General features: G+C 36.3%; 1 protein-coding gene across 1 annotated transcript in view; it reads right to left on the reverse strand.

The window, feature by feature from the left end:
• Positions 1 to 2,841: 2,841 nt before the first annotated feature.
• The window catches only part of LOC118274897 (small G protein signaling modulator 2), a 104,827-nt gene continuing 84,633 nt past the window's right edge, over positions 2,842 to 23,035 (reverse strand). The window contains 20 exon segments of the mRNA XM_050696775.1: positions 2,842 to 3,391; positions 3,680 to 3,830; positions 4,323 to 4,449; positions 5,266 to 5,445; positions 5,725 to 5,849; positions 6,265 to 6,422; positions 6,633 to 7,146; positions 8,351 to 8,484; positions 8,519 to 8,586; positions 8,995 to 9,154; positions 9,558 to 9,702; positions 10,063 to 10,244; positions 10,692 to 10,833; positions 11,151 to 11,248; positions 12,723 to 12,859; positions 14,905 to 15,024; positions 16,413 to 16,537; positions 17,187 to 17,293; positions 17,464 to 17,581; positions 17,895 to 18,114. Of these exon segments, the coding sequence (XP_050552732.1) occupies positions 3,303 to 3,391; positions 3,680 to 3,830; positions 4,323 to 4,449; positions 5,266 to 5,445; positions 5,725 to 5,849; positions 6,265 to 6,422; positions 6,633 to 7,146; positions 8,351 to 8,484; positions 8,519 to 8,586; positions 8,995 to 9,154; positions 9,558 to 9,702; positions 10,063 to 10,244; positions 10,692 to 10,833; positions 11,151 to 11,248; positions 12,723 to 12,859; positions 14,905 to 15,024; positions 16,413 to 16,537; positions 17,187 to 17,293; positions 17,464 to 17,581; positions 17,895 to 18,114 (3,100 nt within the window). The 3' untranslated portion in view covers positions 2,842 to 3,302.

A 23,035-nucleotide genomic window follows, 5' to 3' on the forward strand; every position in this document is an offset into this window, starting at 1 on the left:
GAGCGAAAGAACATGGGCTACTTTTTATTGCAAAAAAATAGGAGAGAATGGGTAAAAAGAGGGGATGACTGTTCATATGTGAATTCGTCATTTTAAAAGCTGTAACAGTGAAACTTTGTATTTAGACACTTAAAGATAAACGAAAGAACATAGGCTACTTTTTAATAAAAAGGGTAGAAGGCGTAGAATGTTTGATAGAGGAGATTAATGTTTGCTTGAAAATTCGTCATTTTCGTTAATACGTTGCCTGTGGCTTCACTCGCGTTCGATTCTTATTTAAATATACATATACTTATTTAAATCGCCAATATCCCTACTACCATACTAATGTTATGAATGCGAAAGTAACCACAGGGTTACTTGCTACTTTTCATCATGATTATAATATGATGTATCGGCGGTCGTGGTCTCTATGGAATACATATCTTTAAATATGCTAACAGTAACATATTCTCAAGTAATTCACATTTTAGATGACATACGGCAGCATTTTGACCACTAACACCACTACGCGGACGAAGTCGCGGGCAAAAGCTAGATGTTTTCAATAAATGTACATTTGTACATGTCAAATATTTGTTGTTTCTAAATTCAAATTCTGTAAATAATGATTGACATTTATGCATAAACTATTTGAAAAGGTTGAATAAACAATTGTCTGTATTTTTTTAAAATCTATTGAAAATGTTGAAAAGTGCATTAAGCATTAATAGAAATTCCTCAAATATTTATGCGTGCATTCAGAAATAATGACAAATTATCAACAGTTATTCGTGTGTTCAGAAATTTATTTTGTGTAAATTAAAGTTTCTATTCACGTTTTCGAACAAACGATGCTCTTTCAATATAGTCTATTGATGTGAATGACATTGACATTCGTATTGCGCGATTTTTAAAATATATGCAAAATTAAATGTATATTTTTCAATATTTCTGAGAGATTATCTTAATATTTTTTCGAGTTTTAAAGACTAAGAAGATTTTTATTTGCTAATAAAAGTGTTTGTTAATCAAGGTAAGTTCACATCTTCATATTGATTTTTAGTAACTTTTGGTGACTACACAATACTACAATTTGGTATACATGGTTATGCAGAAAATGTATGAGAGCTTTTTATTTTCAGTTGGAATTTCATTTTTAACAATGGTACCAACCTGACGTACAAGCTTAGGCCGCAGAACTCGAAATACGGCAAGTCAAAGAAATACAAGAGCATATCAAACTGATGAGCAACGCGAAGCGCGAAATGAACTTGAACTGAATCGATATCAAGATAGAAATGTTGTGTTTAATCCCCACAAAGCTGCATTCAGTTATAATGTGGCAGTTCAGAGCAAATTGTAGCTATTGGACTAATGAACATTGTGTGTCCACATTAGGATTGAAATTCAAAAATAAAGCCTCTGGATTGTGCTGCGCCAGCACAAGTCGAATTGACGCCATTGGTACCGCCACCAGAGCCACTACATTCATTGGTTAATTTTTTGACTCATATCCAGCAGTACAATAATTGCTTTCAAATGACATCATTTGGGGCAACAAAAGTTATACGAAACAATTTTATGCCTACTTTTAGTAAGTAAGTATAATGGCAAACATTTTTTTTTAGTTTTAAAACCATGTAGGTGGTGCAAAATATGTCGAGTCAGTGATGTGTTTATTTTGTAAACAATAAGTCAAATACATAATAATAGTCTATAATCCGAAAACTTAATCAGCAACATTTTATAACATGTTGTATTTTATAGTGGCATGAGCAAAGTGCAATACTTGGTAAAGCCTACTTACAGCTGCCGTGGAAGGCTGTTTAATGTCGAGGTTAAAAGTAGTTGTAATTTGAAATGATGTAAAGTATTGTGGCAGTATTTTGCGAGCCACACGGTGGTACAATTTGCTATACAATAGGGATGATGACGGGGTATGAAAATTACAAATCTATTTAGTCCGTCAGTTAGGTAATGAAAAAATATTAGACACGTATTTTTTTATTTTGTCATATAAGATAACATTACTTAGATAAAACGAATGGGAGAGTTTAAGAGTTAACTACGTCACTATTGAGTATAAAACGTACTCAACAGTGACGTGATATTTCAAATCGATATATCTCCGAAAGTATTTGTTTCCGTAAGAAAATAAAAAAACGTATGTAAGTTTTGAAATAACCTACAAGACGGACATTAAAATAAAAATTAGTCATCTACCCTATTGCCTGTATACATATTTATATTCTTGCAGATTCAGGGATTCAAATATACCATCAAACAGGTTCCTTATTGCCAGTGCCTGTTGAAGACTATACATTTTTGCAAATATATTTTATGGACAATTCAGCAAGAGAAATCGATCAGCGTTGCGCACACAACAACTCAGTAAAAAGATCCATTGTGATGAACAACATCAAACATTTTCCTTCAACACAATGAATTAGTTGCATTAGACCGATGCATTAGACATTCACAAATGCATTAGACCGCATGCCATCAGATAATCACAAAATTGTCATCAGAGCCGATAAGGCGCCTGCAGGACAGTGAAATTATTGAATCCTATGAAATAAACACTATTATGAAAATATATATATATTTTTTTTAATTTAGTAAAGTCCTTTTCAGGTATAGTGAGATCAGGAAATTATGGATTCATTTTTATATGGAGGATATTTATAGATTCCAATTCAAATTAAATAGGGACTCATATATAACTCAGCTATATAAAATAAAGTAGAGCATCATTGCTACGCGAAAGCGGTAACGAAGTTCGCTGGGTCAGCTAGTAATTAATTAAAATTCTTTTTTTAAAAGCCTCATGGTGTCTAGTTTCGTACTGAATTATATTGAGACGACAAAATAACAATAGCTTATTTAAATTTCGAATCTCATAAATAATTTATTTATTTAGTTTTTTTTTTATTATTTCTTCAATAATTTAAATTCATTTGGGTTCTAGGTAATTTAGACGAAATGGATTTATAATTTATTCTAATGTATAGCCAATATTTTGTCTACTTTATAAATTTAAAAATATTATTTTTTATATTTTTTTCTCTATTACACTACTTATTCCTACGTTCCTGATAGATGCTTCGAGAAGTATCGACTGTCCACTCGTAGACTATGCAAGACTGTTGATGAATTATTTTTACTAGAAAATGTTCGCCATTCTTTTTCTGAATACATCCAGAATATTGTAATGCCAATCGCCAGTACTTAACCAGGTAATTAAAGGTTTTAAAGCAACATTAGTACTTGAATGTACAGTCTTGCAAAGCCTACACAGATGTAACCTTCTAAAGTGATACTTATTTGTTCTCTATTAGAGTTTGAACTTGTAGAACGAGGTCCCTTGCCAGGGATAACACTGCCGATGCGTCGTGTCGTTCTGCCATTTCTGAAATAAAAAGACAAATATTATGTACAACAATGTAACAACCCTTAAATTCCTAACCCCAAAAGGCCGGCAATGCACTTGCAATGCTTCTGGAGTTTCGGGGGTCCATGGCAGTGGCGATTATTTACCATCAGGTGATCCGTCTGTTAATTTCCTTCTACCATATAAAAATAATGCACAAGAACCGGAATTCGAAGCAAAGGCCATAATAAGATGTTATCAAAAATGTCGATTTGTTTTCTCCAGTTTACACTTTGACTAAACCAATATTAATGGAAGAAGGCTTACCATTGAAAAACTTAATGATATCAGTGAAGTCCATGGTGTTGGCGAGTATGACGTCGCGGTAGGTCTCCAGCAGTGCCAGCGCTATGAACAGCACCATGTGTTCAGATGCCACGTGGCGGGCTGCCCAGATTAACTCCCATGCCGCAAATACCTGAAATTCAAACCCAAGGAAAAATAAATACAAATGATTATAAGAAAATAGACTAAGTGCCGTACTCAGGACTCAGAGACATTTACCCCGTCACTTTAATGATTAACTAGTCCTTAGTACATTTGCTATAGACTGGGTTAAAAAGTGTCTGTCACCGGACTTTATTAATTTAAGGGCAACAAGAAGTACCTAACAGACTAGTTGGTGCTTTTCCAGAGATGTACTATGTAGCTATGTTACGAAGATGTATCGAGTATGCGATGTTTCGATAGTAGGGAAATCATCCATAGAACGCATTTTTATACATAAAAACATAGCTTAGCTAAGTCCGTTTCCACCATGTTACGTTAATATAATGTTAGATAGAAGCCCAAAGCATCCGTAGCACACCGTTGGTGGAAAAGCACCTTTATTCTATACATAAAAGAATATAGGTTCGAGTCGCATTTCCAAAATATATTTTAAAACTTGTGGCACATTTAAAGTGCTTACGTCCTGGTAGAGCAGTTCCCTCTTGAAGTCGAGCAGGAACCAGCGGTAGCAGAAGTAGAAGTGCGTGTAGTCGCCGTGCGCGTGCATCAGCTCGTACAGCTCGCAGTCCAGGATCTGGATGAGTGACCTGGAACCAACGGCGGGATAAGGTCAATAGAGGAGAAGGGTTTAAAATAAACAAAGATAATATAAATTGTTTTGCAACAGCCATGTATCTACAACTTAAAGTCTGGGAAGTTCTATGAGTATTTTTTCCTTTTTTCTTAATCTTCTTCAAGATTCTTCAATCAGCTACTATTTATAACCAGTTTTTTCAACAGTTTATTCTTATTTCAAGGAATCGAAGACTTCTATTGGCATAGATATCAAATTAAATGATGATAAAGACATTTTATATTTTATTCCTTATGTCGACGAGACTTACATGGCATAATTTTATGATGTATCTATATATTAATACGTGATGCAAAAACTTTGGACCGCTTTTTACGAAAATGCGCGGACGTAGGAGCATAAAATTTGGTACACTTATAGTTTATGTGTAGGAGAAGTGCAGCACGCTAATATTGTTCAAAAATAATGCTTATAAAGTACATTAAATCAATTAAAACATTACACACACATGCATGATTCGTATTTGACAAAAACAAAATCGATAGACATTGCGATGATATTCGCACGTCTCATATGAAAAGAGTTTTATAAAAGAGTTTGAGTTAAATAAAAAATAGTCTTCAAACGTTAACTGGTATTGTAAATTAAATCATATATGGTCGAATTTCAAAGAAGTCAAAACTTTTTTCAGTGACATAGTTATGGACCAGGACTCACTCGTGCTACGTCTATGATTGAGTACATATTATAAGGTACATTTATTTCTCAAAAAAGCATTTTAGAAGACAAGTTCAAAAAATTTTTAGAAAATGTAGATAAAAAAACTGACCTCATATCAGCAAAATGCGCATCCATGGCCTGTCCAGACGGGAAGTTGTCAGTAGCGCGTCGCATGAGACTGTTGAACAGAGCGTGCGCGTGCGCCTCCTCGCGCATCATGACGAGCAGTGGCGCCGCCAGGTCGCACATACCCTGCATGTAGCCTGTCTCCAGGTGCTCCCATACGTAGCTGGAGGAAGGGGGAGGATTTTATAGTTAACTACAATAGCAAAAAATCAAACTATTAATTATTAATAGGCGCTTTTAAAACGAGACATCAGAAAGTGGTGGATTGATGTAAATAAAGATACCTAAATCGGTACATTTCGACTTATAAATATCATATTATGTTACATCCTTTTTACTTTGGCTAGTTCGGTTAGTTTAATGGAACATTTCATTTTCCTACAAATAAATTATGTTATTCTTACAGTTACTGAAAAACAAGATTGTCTGCATATTTACTTACGTGCACATAATATTCCGTAGTTTATCTAAATTCTCGTCAGTGAAGAACGGATAGTTCCTGTCACATCTCTGAACGTCTTTCTCTATGCGGTGCAGATTGAGAGCGAAGGATTCCACCAATTCATTCTGGAAAATGACGAAAAGGATTTCTTCATTTGTATTTTAACTTGATATAAATTATAATGATGATGATTATAATGTAAAATTGTGTGGGAGAGCCACGCTTCAGCATGAATGGGCCTGCTCAACCGGAGTAATACCACGGCCTCACAGAAAACCGACGTGAAACAACGCTTACGTTGTGTGTGTGGGGTTACCGGAGGCCCATTTACCCCCCTTACCAATCCCCAATTCCCCAACAATCCTTAAATACCTAACCTCCAAAAGGCCCGCAACTTATTTGTAACGCCTCTAGTGTTACGGTTGGCTATGGGCGGCGCCAATTGCTTACCATCAGGTGATCCGTCCGCTCGTTTACCGGCTTATATCATAAAAAAATCGATGAAAAGTTCTCACATTATAGAAATTAAGTAAAACTCACAGAATAAACTCCGCCATTAGAACTAGCCGGTGAGACACAATTTGAACGATTGTCCTGTGCGTTCCTATCTGCCGGCTCCAGAGTATCGAAGCTAGCTCCAGCCGACTGCGACTCCTCACGCACCACTCCGAGGGGACTGCGAGCTGGACTCACTTGTGCTACAACAAATAAAAGGTTTTAACAGATTCAAATAATAAACATTATTAAAATTAATGTATTAAACTCTTTTAATGAAAGTGTATTGGGTAGAGATGACAAGTAAAAGGTGCTATAGAGAACATCCACTTTTTGTTAACCTTATGATACGAGTGGATGACATAAAATGAATGCGAACTGCCGAACAAGGTGAAAAACAGTCTCAAACTTACCAGTAGTTCCACCAGAAACAGGAGACCCTCCAGCCGCGAGGTCAACAGACGGATTAGTAATGATAACGCTCGTATGCTGCTGATGAGGACTTGGCCCGCTTTCATCGATCGACGACCTGAAATCACTTCCAGTGCCGTTCACATGGGCACTGTCAACGCTGCATAGAAGGCCTCTTCCATCGCCTTTCTGAACGATCTCTTCAGCTAGCCTCTTGATCTCCGCTATACTTTCCCTCCTCATATCAGGGTTGTCAACAACACTCTTCAAATGGACATCTTCATCTAAGTCTTTCAGACTGTCTACATCTACATCCCTATTATCACCATTCTCAGTCTCTCCGTTTTGTTTTGTTTCTTTGTCTCTTTCCGAGTCCATTTCAATGTTGTCTACTTCGTCTATGCTGGGTGCTCGGGACAGTATAGGCTTGTCCGGTCGTCTCTGTTCGTTCTCACTTGGTTCTGGTGAAACGATTGGTGGGTTGTCTGAGATTACGCTGCAATCGTCTTCGAATACCTGAAAAAGAATTGAAATTGTTGTAAAATGTAAGGTAACCTAACCTCATAAGGCCTACCATTTTTAGTTACCACCTAGCTCGTAGGTTTAAGATGGCCATGCCGCTGATAATTTCAACAGATCGGATTATTTATTTATTAACACTTCGTAATGCTGCTGGTGATGGACTTTAGAAACCCGCTTTCAATCGATCGTACGACACTGAAATCACTTAAAGTGTCACGTTGGCACTTATTGGGAACCCTATGTCTTAATAACGCCTGCACTAGTAAGTATTCAACTTCTTAATTATAACAAAACTTTGAGTAACGTAGTCAACTCGGACTTCATAGCTACGGCCCTGGGACGAGTTGAAAATAAAATAAAATAATATTTTTAGTGGTCAACTCGTCCCACGTCATATGAGATAAGGTACAGTCAGTAGCAAAAGGGTTACTGTGGAAATAATAAAGTTCTATACTTTGTTGAAAACAAAAGATTTTCTAGGAACTTCATTCTATCTATGTTATCATTTACTTCATAAGTGACTATAGTTTAAGCCACACATGTTTACTATTCTTAGTAATTTTGGTTAACACATGAATTTGTGCGATTGTTAAAAAAAAATTAGGTAATACATTATTTTAAAAAAAGGAGGTTCTTCTTTCGAAATAATCTATCCGAAAGTAAAGAAAAAAACTATAAAAACATATTTTATTTCTTGTGTTGCTAACTGTACCAAACATTGATAAAGTTTAAAAATCCATACAAAAAAAATAGTGGGACGAGTTGACCACTAAAAAATTAATTTATCTCTGTTCGTTCTCACTTGGTTCCCAAATGGTGCCGTACATCGGTGGGTTGTCTGAGATTACGCTGCAATCGTCTTCGAATACCTGAAAAAGAATTGAAATTGTTGTAAAATGTAAAGTTGTATTTAGTCCAAGTACATATAAATCGGTTATCTGGCCTCAGTCAAACGATCTCTTTTTTTTCAGTTCATCCGACCGATTATGGCGCTTGTAGTGGGAACCACCAAATATCGCGAAATTCACAAAAACTAATAAACATGGTAAATATCCCTTTTCAATTCTAATGATATATAGATCTCCCCGTTTCATTTTTTTGTGATATTGTCCTATCTACCATTGTCACATTTATCCTTTCGAAATCCGACTTTCTTTCATGCATTTTCTTAACAACCATAAGGAATATTACACCATACCTCGCTGGTATCATTATTGTCAGTAGGCTTCAGTTTGCCGGATGCTTCAGTCAGTCTGGCGATGGACGCGGCCGTAGACAAAACACGGTCCCGTTGTCGCACTGATAAATTAAAAATACGCACAGTTTACGCTACTCCGAATTTTATAAAAACTAAAGTGCGCTCCACGTCGTGATTGTTTTCGACGGCGACACGCCGCGTCTTGTTCAGCTCGTTCCTCTGCCGTAGAACCGAATCTATGGAACATGATTACAATGTCATTTTTACTGGTTTTAGAGACAGAAAATATATTTACAATGTTTTTTAATATGGTTTTATTATCGTAATAAGGTTTGAGTTTCTTCTAAACCGTGAGCCCTACCAGTACTCCATGCAGTATCCAATAATTTAGTTTTCGAGGCAGGCTACGTGACTCTGAGCAGCCTAATAGGACACCTCAATAATTGTATATTTGTAGTATTTTATATGTTTTAGTATAGTATTATTGTATTAATATGGGGCCTTAGTTGCCTGATGTGACATAAAAAACATATTAAAAACTAGTGCTTAATGGATAGGATATATCTGCCAATAAGACGATTTTCGATAAAATCGATCACAATTATGGATAAAAGTAAATAGTTCCTCATTTTTTCCAAACTCACTCGTAATATCCAAGTAAGTAAGGCCACACATGTCGCCGGATGTCATGCTGCACCCCCCCGTAGTACACCAGCCGGTACACCTCATCCTTGTCGTGTATTGCTCCGGACTCGTCCGTCATTGCCAGCCATCGCTCGTCTGTTAGACCGCCTTCTGCGTTCTCTGTAACATTTACAACTTCCAATAAATAACACACTTAAGTATAAACTTAAGGGAATGTAATAGAATCACAATTATTCGTTAATTCCTGAAAAAGGCCATTGTAATACTTTACATGCAAATAAAGAATTCAAGTTTGAGGTTTGAGTTTAATTCTATATGTTTTTGGAAAGGAATAAAATTGGATGCATTATCAAATAAGTTGTACTAAATGCTGAGAATTTTATAACCGAAACTTCAAGTAATATTTTAGCTTACGACTTTGACTGCCACCAAAAATTCTGTTGAAGGCAAATCCTCCGCTAGCACCCCCACTTTTGCCCCCCATGGCGTTTAATGTGTTAAGTAAGGACTGAACTCTAAAGTGTAACAGGCACATAAAATTTTGATTTGTTTTAATTCATACCTCTAGGAACGATGTTCGGATGCACGAGACCACTAAGATGCGTCCTGACAGTAGACAAATGGCGGCAGTATGCAAGCCAGCCGTAAAATGCTCGCGAAATAATCTGACGACGCATTGTACTGCACACTAACTCGATTGAGGCAGCCTGCAAAATATTAAAAACTTTTGTTATTGAGAGGAATATTTTTAAAATAAAAATATTTGAATAATCGGAGAAAAACTTTGAACAAATGTTTTTGTAGTGGCACCCAGCTGGGACTCCGAGTCCCATGCTGGGCGCCAAAAATATTTTCTTATTATATTATACGAAAACATGAAAGACAACGCTTAGTAGAAAATAAAATCCTTTTATGGATATGGATATTGTTATAGGTATTACGTTAGGTTCCTTTTAAAATTAAAAGAAATACAAAATCGTTGTAAATACCTCTGATAAATGCTACGAGTACTATGCTATACGAGTAATATACAGTTTTGGAAATTTAACGTTTTCAATTAATTGTACCTGTTCTACAGGCTGATGTGGTATGGGCGTCAGTGGTGGATGTCCATTAAGTCCAGCCGATGGTGGACAGTCGACAGACATGGTTGAGGAGTCAGATGATGTGGTGGATGTGGAAGCTAGAGGACGTCGCGGTGTGCGAGGAGGCGACTGCACTGCACGTTCTAGCAGGGAGTGGCGCATTGCTGAAAATTAAAATGTATATTTTACTATCGAACATAAATAATGACATTGACATTTTCTATCACATTTTAGAACATTTTGTCATTACCGAAATACCTTTTAATAATTTGAGAGAACCAAAAATTATCAAAATCTGTTGACCAGTATAGGCAATAATTAAAGGTTTTTTTTGTTGCCCCACATTTGAATCTTCTCCTGTGTCGTAGGTGCGTTTACAAACATACAATTCAACATACACATGACAACCCACATGTTGGAACAACATTTTAATAATATTTTCATGTGGATCACACAAGTACCTTGTTTGGTGCGGGAATCGCATTACCCGACGATCACGTTGCACGGCAGCTACTTGCCAAGCCACCGCGCCAACTGTGCAGTCGACCAATCAACATTTTAATAATATTTTCATGTAAACACACCATGTATTTTGATAGTAAAAAAGATACCTTCTCTATCATTTTGATAGCATTTATTGACGATCCTGAAGACATAATCTCCAGCTGTCTCCTCCCACTCCGGTTCTTCAGTTTCCCCACTCTCACATAAGCTTGGTAGCGGTCTACGTCTTGCTTTACCGCGGCCAAACACCTATAACAAATTATCGGGTTGAATGAAACCCCATCAACACTCGTACATAGATGGTTATTTTGTATGAGGATTAAAATAACATCACGTTTTTATTAATCCTTTTTAATCCCCACTTCAGCAGTTACGTTATGAGCTATACCCAGAATCCCTGAGTACATACTGCAAGACGTTGTGGAAATCCGAAAACCCCAAAAACACTCGTCTCTTGCTGGATAATATTGCATTTGAAGCAGTCACCAACAGAGCAGTTTATAAGGATTAACATAACAAAAATAGTGTTTATGATGATCAATAAAATGAAAGAAAAGAACACATACCTTCCCTGTTCCTCTTTGTGACCAGAGCGGTGGATCCAGTTGACCATGTGGTAGCAATCCGGTTTCAAGGTTGCTCAGAAAAGAGAGCAGATGTCCTCCTGAAACAGAATAACCCTTGTCAATGTCGAAATTACATATTTCGCGTGAATAAGATCTTAAAATCAGGCCTTAGCACTCTATGAAGTAAATATAAAGAGGAGATGTCATAACTGGATTTTCCTTTTACATAACGCATGGTCCTAACGTGTACGTGTACCCAAATATTTATGGAAGAAATAAATTTGATGGGGGAATTTTCGTTGTAGCTGGTATTATTTTGCACCAAACATACAAGTAATTTGAAACACCATTTTTGTTGTTTTTGTATAGTGAGGCTCCAACTAGACATGTAGACATGATATGCCTACATCATCCATCTAGACATCACAAATGAACCAACCAATCAGAGCGCCGAACGCACTCTCGTTTCGTTTTCGTTCAACATAAAACAAACTCTTACTTAGCCCTCTGTTTCCGATTGATCCAATACCCTAACAATAAATCACCCTTGCCTTGAAAATCCGCATTAAAATTAGCCAAAGTTTGAACCAGTCCCAACCGGCGCTAGCCATTAATTATTATGTGGAAAACAAGGCGAACAATTTATTCACAAACTTTTTTATTGTACCCAATGCTCTTAAATTATACCCAACTTTTCAATTTCGTAGTAATTCTGATTAATATTGAAGCTTTTAGTTCTTTAATACGGTTTTATGAAGAGAAATTAGAATTAAGAATAAATAAAGATTCCCGTTTAAACCTCTTTAACAAAGCAACCTAATAAAATTGGAGTGTCTATTTGTAATATTGTAATAATCGCCCTTTACTATTATATAATATGTATATGAATATACATAACGATATATACACTTAAATAACATTTTATACAATGTTATCTGTATGTCTGTCTACTTGTTTTAGTTAAGTAATCTCTGAAAAGTCTGGACCGATTTTTATGGAACTTTTATTTACAAGTAACTGATGTACTAAGGAGTAACTTAGGCTACTTTTATTTGTCACAAAGTCGGCAATTTATGCGAGCAAAGCCTCGGAGAATTAGCTAGAATTTAAATTAAATTATTCACTAAAAGGGATGCACATTATTAAATGACATTTGCAACTGTTTCAATTCTGTGAGTTGGTAAACCACGTTTTGTGACGAGGGAAAATGAGTGCCCGTGACGTCATCTGCGGTTACACTGAAATTCGAGGCAAAATTGTCAAAATTATACAACTCCACTTTACGGGTAGGATATTGACATGCTTTGGACAGTTTTGCAAATGTGATAATCCTGCTATAACCTATAACCATTGAAAAATAATCTGCCGGCACCAGTCGAAACTGGCAGTATAGTTGACAACACCGTATTGGAGACTCGGTTTCCATTCAAGAAAGAAAAATATAAGTACATATTTTTTACTGGCTCATTTTTACTCGAATGTCTATGGAAAATTTTCACGATATAAACTTAAAGGTAAAACCATGCCTCAAATACCTACAGCAAAAATTTCAAAAGCACTTTCGTAGCTTACCTTTAGGAAAATGTATGGGGGGCCTCTGCACTCCGTCTTGGCCGACCAGTATGAGAGCATCACTGGCCTGGGACCGATGCACATGAACGTATACCACTTCCCAAACACACACTTGTAGGGACATCGCCCAGTATACGCTGGAAAGTAAATAAATCTTTAGTAATTGGTTTAAAAGGAAACTTTTTTATACCATTGTTTAGTTTATTTTTGTGGCTACATTGATTAATCTTCAATATATAACATCACGCCTTTTCCAAAAAGAACACAAAATGTATTGATTTCTGTAATCGTAAGTTCTATGTAATAGGACTATATTTGAGAAGGGAACATCATCCAATGATTTCTCCCGCGGTGAGGCGGGAGGGAGTGTCAGACTCTTACTGACTAAAAACAACCCCGTTCCTACTCCTGCTTTGAGCCGGAGCCCCGGTGACCTGTTACGTTGTCCGCAGCTCCGGATATGTAATAGGTTCCGAACATAATTCTAGTACAGAAATTAATTTCAGACATACACTAAAACATCTTCGAAGGAAACGGGACCTTATCTAAAACATCTTCATTTGATCAAACAACCTTAATCTTTCCAATATTACAAAATTGAGTCTACCAAAAATGTCCATTTACGTAAATTGAATCAATTTTCTTCATAAGACTACCTACTTGGGAACCAGGGCAGGTCAGTACTTCGACCTTGAAGTAACAAATCAATTATTAATAGGGAAAACATAGATAGATATTCCACGAACAAGTAAAATGAATCCTTGTCCTCTCTCACAAGTAATTGGATTGTAACTAGCATCTCTTTTGTGAACAAAGAAACTGAAATAAATTAGGTATCTGTTACAATGTTTTTCCTATGAATTTGCTAAGGACAAGGTTTCCCAAACTATGGGTCGCGACCGAATTGGTGGGCCTTGTCTGTAGAAAGGCACACTAACCAACCGTTCTGTATTTTATTTTTGATATTGGTAACGGTTTAATTCCCTGAAGGTGGGTCCTGAGTTTAGGAACTTAAATTTAGATAGGTCTTAGTCCAGACAACTTTGGGAACCACTGGTTTAGGGTATTTTTCCACCAGAGATGTGCTATGTAGCTATGCTACGAAGATGTAATAGTTAAGCTGTGAAACTATGTGACCGTTTCCACTGAGACTATGCGATGTATGTATGTATGTATGTATATAGTAGAGAAGCCATTCATATAACAACCATATCACGGGATGCGTGATAGAAAAAACATAGCTTAACTTAGTCCGTTTCCACGTGTCTTTACTCTAACTATCATGGTGTTCAACCCACAAAACAAACCTAAGAAAATATAGCTTAATTCAGTCCATAGCAACAACCCATACTGGTCATGCAGTTGACGGCTTGAAGCGGTCGCGACTGCCCGAGCAGTCGTGTGTACGGCAGCGAATGAATGGCTATAGTTCATCGCGCAGTCGCGGCTTCAAGCAGTTGGTTATAACTGCTTGAAGCAGTCCGTGTACGACTGGCCTTATACTTTTACTCCTTCTTATAAAATGTTTATGTAGGAACAATAGAAAGAAACTGCTCAAAAACATAATGTATGCGACTTTTATGAGCCTCTTATCATGTTTCACAGCCTCTAACATTCATTGTGAACTTATGTACATCTCACTATGTACTCCTATATATTTGACGCCCATCTAGCGAGCGTGACGCTATTCTCATATCTTTTTTGTTGTGAGACAAGGCTCAACTATTTTCTTGACAATACAAAATTACAACTTGATATGACCTACCTCATATTACTCGTCAAATGTCTCTTAAATATTTTATATGAAGTACTTATTACTTCTTTGTGTGATTCTAAATAGACTAAAATCTCTCATCTTAATAATAAGTATATAAAACTGAACTTTGTTTGCTTATACGCTCTTATTTTTGCATTTATCGAAAAAGGCTCAAACAGAGCAGATGAAACTGCATCGAAGTCGCTAGTAATACATAGTATGTTGTTGCATAATATTCTAGCAGTTATTGTAAGTTGTTAGTGTTAAAAAGAAAACCCATTTAGTTTCCTTTCATTCAGAAATAATGACCTACATTAAATCACGCGAACTACATTGCATCACAACATAAAACAAGCAACAATCGCATGCTAAAGCAATTTAAAAGTTCTACTTTATAATACAAGGTCAAGCAACACAAATACGTACCAATCGATGCACAGGGGCCCTGCACAGCGACGTCGATACACTGTGCAGGTGGGAGACAAGCTGCACAGAACACACGTGTGTTGGCACTCGGATGCATGCACTAGGTGGTAACGGGGAGCACTACACATAGACACTACATACAGAAACATAAATATGCAAAAGAAAATTATAGTGGAAGGATTGGCACAATTCATAAATGGCTTTTGTAGACTGTTTTTAAGATTCTTGGCACCGTCCATGGGTGTTGTATGAACCGATGCTAACCGACCGCAGACTGCGCGGGGGAGTGAACCGTCGCGGCTGCGTGAAGTATACAGCAAAGCCTCTCAAGCAGTGGAACACCTATAGCCCAACAGTAGGCTGTCATATTATTTTTCAGAATGTTCAATGCTCCCATCTATTTCCAGACTTTAGTCGCTATGATATCACGTTATTTATGCCAATACTTCCACAAAATAATAGAAATCAAGCTTCTACATAATTACCTACTGAAAAGAAAAACATTACAAAAATAAGCAAAAAGACATTCAAACCTATTCACATTGAACAGAAAAATGCAAAAATAAATAATCGATTTTCAAAACAAAAAATGATCATAAATCAACATAATTTTCCTCTTATAACACCCTAATGTAAAATATTTCAAACAAACTTTTGTTCTTACTGCATAAACATGAGCTCAAGAGAGGAAAGTAGGTAAAACTTCAAGGTGTTTGAAGCATCGATATAATATAAATACTTTGGTACTTAAAAACGAACGCTTCATACATTGTAAGCCGAAATAAAGTTGGGAAAGTACTCCAGCGTGTAGTACCAATAAAACCAGATACAATAAACTTTTACTTTATACACACATAACTTTGTAACGTAAATATACCTACTTGAGAGTTTATTTTGCATTAGCGGCATAAATTTTGTCGTATGGTAGCTATGTGTTACAAGTTGTGTTGAATTTAACTGTTGATTTTTTTTAAAACGTTACTCCATACTAGGATTTTCTCTTGTGTCGTGGGTGCATTTACAAACATACACATGACACCCGGACCCGAAGAAACAATTTGTGGAAACAATCACACAGTTGCTCTGTGGGTAAATCTAATCCGCTAACCGTTGTACGGTACTTTTCTGCGTGATTTTAGCCAACATTTTTAGTTTAATACTAGCAAACCCGGGGAACTCCGTTTCGCCACCAATGATTTTCCATGTTTTCCTGCTTTTTTCTTGATTTTTTTTTCTGAATTTTCTTTGCTATAAACCTTACGGAGCTCGAGACCTTTCCAACGAATGCAAAACCGTGGAAATCGGTTCGTGCGATCTGGAATAATAGCGTCAGGAAGGAAAACCCGACTTATTTTTATATTATAGAATACTTATTCCAAATACTTAGTAGTAAGAGTCTTATATAAGGAAAATTATTTCGATACTCATCGAACAAAAATACTAAGAAAACATTTATAATAGAACAATAAAAACTAATGTTTGTAAGCAAATTCATTGCAAAACTGTACCTTTTGTCAATTCCTTCACTTTCTGCATATCCGTTCATGAGCTGATTGGGGGTCCATTTTATCACAAGACCCGCCGCAGTCTGATGGAGACTCAAATAACCAGGCATTGGCTCCTCAACGTCTTTCTACAATAACATTAAACTCAAAATTAAACCCTAAATTCTTCAACATCAAATAATTCCCAAGAGACAAAAAAAAAATTTCAAGTTCTCAAAGCCACTTTTCGCTTTGAGAAAATTTTATCAATATTTCAAATTCAATTAATGTCTAACTAAATTAATTTAAAGTTTTAGACATTTATCAGGGGCAGCTCAGCTGTAAAATAATGCCGAATTATTAAAATGACAAATACCAGGCTCAGGAGTCTAGAAATTTTAGCTTTCGGAGTCTCGCTGGGAATAAAACAAACTTAAAACCACTTTATGGAAGAGATTTTTCACTTAAATTACGATGAATTTTATAAGAAAACTTGTGTTGGTATAAAGCGAGTAACTTGATCAAAAAAATGGGTCAACAATACAATAACATATCATTCTGAGAGTGAGATTGTGTTCCAAAAAATCACAGACCAAAACGATTTCTCACAATAACGTAGATTGAATAAACTACCCAAAATTCGGGAACATACGATCGTAATTTCAAGTGCTCGTTCGTATTATTGGTCCGGCCCCTGAGGAACAGAAGGGATCCAATCCGTGTCCCAAATTTAATAAACCTCAACACACATCATAAACGAGAGTAAATAAATCTGTAGAAAAAATGTTTAGCACTCACCGGCTGTACTCTGACATTGTTTTTCCCATACAAAAGCGTTGCTGTGGAGTTCTGATGTAAACTTTCCACGTAATCTTTGGCACTCGATCCCGCTGCCTTGCCTGTACCTAAAGTTCAAGTTTCAATAACATTTTTGTTAAAACAAAAAGCAGATTTGAAACTGTAGCGAGGTGTTTTTGTAAGTAAAACTTGGAACAACAAACACAAGTTAATGCAAGCAAGTTTTCTCGAAGGAAAGTTGTTGAAGAAATTTTGTAATAAAACTTGGGAAGTTTACCCGTGTTGCTGGAGCCCCCGTCATCAGATGAGGCGTTTAAGCTCCTCTTGAAATTGAGGATCGGTCTGCGAACAGACGGTGGCGTTGTGGTGCCGGCCGACATTCTGTGTCTCTGCACCTATTATTTAGAAAAAAGACAATTAAAATTTTACTAATACAAAAATACTATCTAAATATTTACTAATAAATTGGCAAATTGACCACAACTTTTTTAATTCTTTTTTTAAAAAAAAAAAACGTTTGCCCACATTAGGATTTTCGTCTGTGTCGTGGGTGCGTTTACAAACATACAAGTTCACATACACATGACACGGAATACAGAAACTAGTATCAAAACCTTCCTATTCCATGAGACAATCTATAATATATTTACTAATAGGTAATTGCCAAAATGACCATCACTATCCTAACCGAATCTGCTTGGTACTCACTAGTTCGTCTGCAGGAGGATCCGTCCAAAAGCAAGCTGGTGCCTTAGCCTTGGAGTACTCCAGGGCACAAGGTCCAACCAGTAAGGAGCTGAGAATACTCCCGTAATCTGGGTCTGCTACTAAAGCGTCCCTTTCGTAGTATCGGTTAGCGTTGTTCACAAGGTGCTCAATAATCTTCGCCAGTTGACGCTCGAACAGTGCTATGCGGATCCAGAGGTGCCTGTGGACAAGAGCTTAAAAACAGTTAATAAATTGACATTTTCTTTAGAATACAGGTCCATGTGGTGTTATTGCTAATTCACTTTTTTATTTAAACGGTTTACAGTTTTATTTATTTAGACCTGGAAGTTTGGTTTTTTGAGTCAAATTTTGTAACAGTTATTTAACCCCTTTCCCCTTCGATACGGTGACCCCCCTGGTACGCACTTTTAATCTTCATGATTAGGAAATTAAAACGTTTAACATAAAAAATTGACCTGTTATGTTATGATGTTAAGACAGTACCGATTATGAAATATGTAACATTGATGTTATTAGCTACCATATTCCTGATTTTTGTTAAACCATTAAAGTTAAGACTCAAACTGTTGGTTCTCGTCAAAACAACCTAAAATAATATAAGGTAGATACTTTAATACAGATACTTTTTGTCCCAAAAACTCAAAGGCTCCTATCGGATATTTAATAAGACGCCGCGGGCAAAAGCAAATTATTAATAAGAGTAAAAAGAAAAATTCCTCTAGAGGACTGCCCTTGTTTTTGTTATAAAGCGAAACTCTTTACATTCTTACCAAGTAAAGGCTGAAGAGCTACACAGTAATAGTAGCAAGCTTGTTGAGAAGTACATACATACACAACCTTACGCCTGTCTCCCGGGGGTAAGCAGAGACTATGATATGCCAATTACTACGATTCTTACATATCTCTTTCGCTTTATCAACAGCCATCAGTATTTTCATACATGCTCCTCAGTTAAGGGTTTAAGTTTAATTTAACCCTTCTATAATAAATTGCCAATCTGGTCGATATGTCCGCCTAGGGCGCCCTGTCTACGGTCCCATTTATATCTTTCGTACCTAAGTCTGCTTTCATCCATCCTTTCAACATGTCCGAACCACCGTAACATTCCCTTTTCAGTTTATTTTATTGTTTACATTACGTAGAATCCTTAAGAATTTATTTTGCATAATAGGTACGGTGTAGGTTGAGCAGAGGGCCTACTCTAATTCAACGAAAAGCTTTTGTATGCTACAATTATAACCGTATGACATACTACTATTTATGCGAACTTTTGTGAACTATTGACGAATGAAATTTAATAAGTTTTGTATGAAATTTAAGACGTTATTTTAATTCTATAGTAAATCAATAAAACCTACGGCCGAAGTAAACGAAACTTCGGATTGAACCGGAGTAGGCCTCCAGACCTCCTGGTTGACATAATGACATCATCAAAGTCGCAGGGAGCAATTGGATGCAAGTGGTCAATGGACTACTACTGTAAGATCATGATGAATATTTTACCTTGGGAGGCTCGAATTCAATACATTTTTTGTAAAAGTGTCCACAAACTTACACAAGGCAATCAATAGTTGATAATGCAAGATCAAAACTCACATACACTCCCCTTAAGTACACAGTAAGCTTATTCTCCGTACCCTAACATTGAGAACAACACCCAAATTGTTAGTACATATAGCAGACTAGCTGTGCCCGCGACTTCGTCCGCGTGGAGTAGTTGTTTTGGGCATAATATTTATTTTTGGAAACAACCTCCTCAGCTTTTAAAATTATAGTCATTTTATGTTATTATTTCAGACATTTAGTTTTTAGAGAATCAGGATATGACATTAGCATATAATGATGATATATATAATGATGGACTAATCTTAATTGAAGATAAAATTCAGAGATTTGCGATAAATCACTAACCGATTTTGGGCTTCCTGTATCGAAAAGGATTAATTCACTTAATCATCTGGATCCGTTAGAAATAGCATTGCGAAAACCGTATGATTTAAATGAATTAAATGATTATATTACACAAAATGAACCAAAATTATTTAATGACCAGATAAGCGCCTATAATTGTGTTATGCAGATATTAGCAAAAGTTAGGTCTCAGGGTAAGCTAGCTTTGGCAGTTGCATCGTCAGGTATCGCTGCAACTTTATTAGCAGTTATTATTTCAGACATTTAGTTTTTAAGTTTTAAAAAGATTTGTTTAAAGTACTTCTGCGTAAATAATATTTTTCGTTTTATTTTCTTGTGGCAAAAGAACATATTGGTTTTCTCCGCAACCAGATCGTGACAACGCGACATATAGTTGGCCGTGTGTAAAGCAATCTTGACGTAAATCAATTCCTACGTGTTTAAATGTTTGTCCCTGTGATTTATTAATTGTAACGGCGAAAGACAGTTTAACGGGAAATTGAATTCTTTTAAAACTAAAAGGTAAATCATTTGGTATCATTGGGATGCGAGGTATAAGCACTGTTTGACCAACTGCTGGACCCGTCAAAACTATTGCAACGATCACGTTATTGCGAAGAAATTTGATTTGAAGTCGGGTCCCGTTACATAAATTTGGTGGTTTAAGATTTCGAAGTAAAATGATTGGGGCACCTATTTTTAACTTGAGGGAATGTGGGGGAAGGCCGCTTGGGTTCAAAGAATTAAGGAACTCCTGTGGGTAATGAACCGCATCTTCCTGATCCATTACATTATCTATAGATGTATAGGTAGATATGTCTCCTGGAAGTTTACTTAAAATTAGGTCATTAATTTCATCCACGCTACTGTTTCTCGCCGCCAATATTGCCCTTTGACACATCCATTGATGATCTTTATTTTCTATTTCGCTAATTTCAGGGTAAACTTTCAATATTAAGTCCTCAATATTACTCACTCTTTCTCCTAAATCTAGATCAATTTCAATTTTATTTTCAAAATGAGGCACTTTCCCGTCTCCTATTAAAAGTAACTTTGAACAAAATGTTGTACTACCTCCTCCCAAATGTGCTCTCATATTTGTGGTTAATTTTAAGATGTTCACAAATTTCCATAATGGGGAACTTTTAAGGCAAGCCTTTACAATGTCTGCTCTAGTTCCCCTTACTATTACAGGTAAAGTTTGCCGAAAGTCCCCAGCAAACATAACTGTAATCCCACCCATGATTTTGTTACAACTTCTTATGTCTCTAAGAGTTCTATCTAGAGCCTCTACATGTGCTCTATGGATCATGGTACATTCGTCCCAGATTATTAAATTGACCTCTTGTAAAACTTTTCCCAGAGGGCCATTTTTACGAATAGAGCACACGCTATCTTTCTGTAAAGAAACAGTAAGAGGCAGTTTAAAAGTAGAATGAGCTGTACGACCACCTGCTAATAAAGTTGCAGCGATACCTGACGATGCAACTGCCAATGCTAGCTTACCCTGAGACCTAACTTTTGCTAATATAAGATTGGTAATAAAGGTCTTGCCAGTTCCACCGGGAGCATCCAAAAAAAATAATTTTCCTTCACTAAAACTAACACTCTGTATAACACAATTATAGGCGCTTACCTGGTCATTAACTAATTTTGGTTCATTTTGTGTAATATAATCATTTAATTCATTTAAATCATACGGTTTTCGCAATGCTATTTCTAACGGATCCAGATGATTAAGTGAATTAATCCTTTTCGATACAGGAAGCCCAAAATCGGTTAGTGATTTATCGCAAATCTCATGAATTTTATCTTCAATTAAGATTAGTCCATCATTGTATATATCATCATTATATGCTAATGTCATATCTTGATTCTCATTACGCATTCTATTCAATACATCGTCACATAAAGCATTACGAAATGTATTCCATAAGCCTAAGGGGTCAGATGGTTGGCAAAATATAAGGATGATGGTAAATAATTCTCTTAATTTTGTGGCTGGCTCGGATATGACAGCATCTGCCATTGTATTTTGCCAATGTTCATCTCCCTCCAGTAAACCTAATTCCTTGCAAGCGCCTTGATAAGTTTGGCAAATAACACCATTCACGGTCCTCAGATGTTCAAATGACATTGGCCCGCGAACATGTTGCAGTAACATTCTTAAATAAAAACATTCAGTTTGAGTTGGATGAATGTTGTAGACACGGCCTAAAGTTGTGTCTTTTTTTACACCAGGATATCCTTCAACATCTTGCCCACGTTTTCTTCTAGAAAACGAATTTCTTTCCCATACGTAATACTGGGGTACTTCGTGATATAAAAGGGTTTTTGCAAAATCGTCTCTTTTGCAAAGATCAAAGAATGCTGTAAGTGTCGTTGATGAAGGATTGTTAATGCGATCTTGAAGATTTGCATTATTATAAAAGTACACTCTTTGTCCATTTTCTAAATGTACTGCTAAATGAACTACTGCCGGAAAACGTTCATGAATAGGAAATTGGAAAATTCTCCAAAGCGCTTCAGAGGAACTTAGATAGCGACCATTTAGATATTTTTCTACTTCATCGTTATTACTTTGTAACGAAAATGTGGCTTGATCAGAACCTTTATGAATATACTTACAGATGTACTTAATAGCTTTGACCGATTGACAAAACTCTACGTTAATGTGTGCATTAAAGATTCGTGATAGCACTGGATTATAGGGTACAACCCACCTGTTATCCACGTTCACTTCTGTACCTTTGACACGAATCAATGCTGTGTTTCCACCATTATCTGGAGACCTGCGCCTATAGGTTGGATAACCGTCATCCCCGGTTTGTGTTGCAGAAATAAAATTCCTAGGGTACTTTTTGGAACAAATGTTTTCTTTCATACATGGCGACGCAGGGTTATAAAATCCGCAAGGACCATGTATCATATTTTTTATGACAATATTATGCAGAATTGGATCTTGTTGTATGTCAGGTATTTCAGCCGATATTATTGCATCCATGGAATCTGGTTGTATTTTGTTAGCTAACCACAATAAAATGTGGGCGTGTGGTAGACCTCTTTTTTGCCATTCTACGCTATAAACAAAAGCTATGGATGGTCCAAAAATATTTTTTTTCGTTAGTAGGACTATCATTTTTTTTAGTTTTAAATGGAATACTCTAGTAACTAAATCATGTCTGTCATAAGAATGTTGATCGGGTAAT

Source organism: Spodoptera frugiperda, chromosome 11, assembly GCF_023101765.2.
Source record: "Spodoptera frugiperda isolate SF20-4 chromosome 11, AGI-APGP_CSIRO_Sfru_2.0, whole genome shotgun sequence".
Taxonomy (NCBI): domain Eukaryota; kingdom Metazoa; phylum Arthropoda; class Insecta; order Lepidoptera; family Noctuidae; genus Spodoptera; species Spodoptera frugiperda.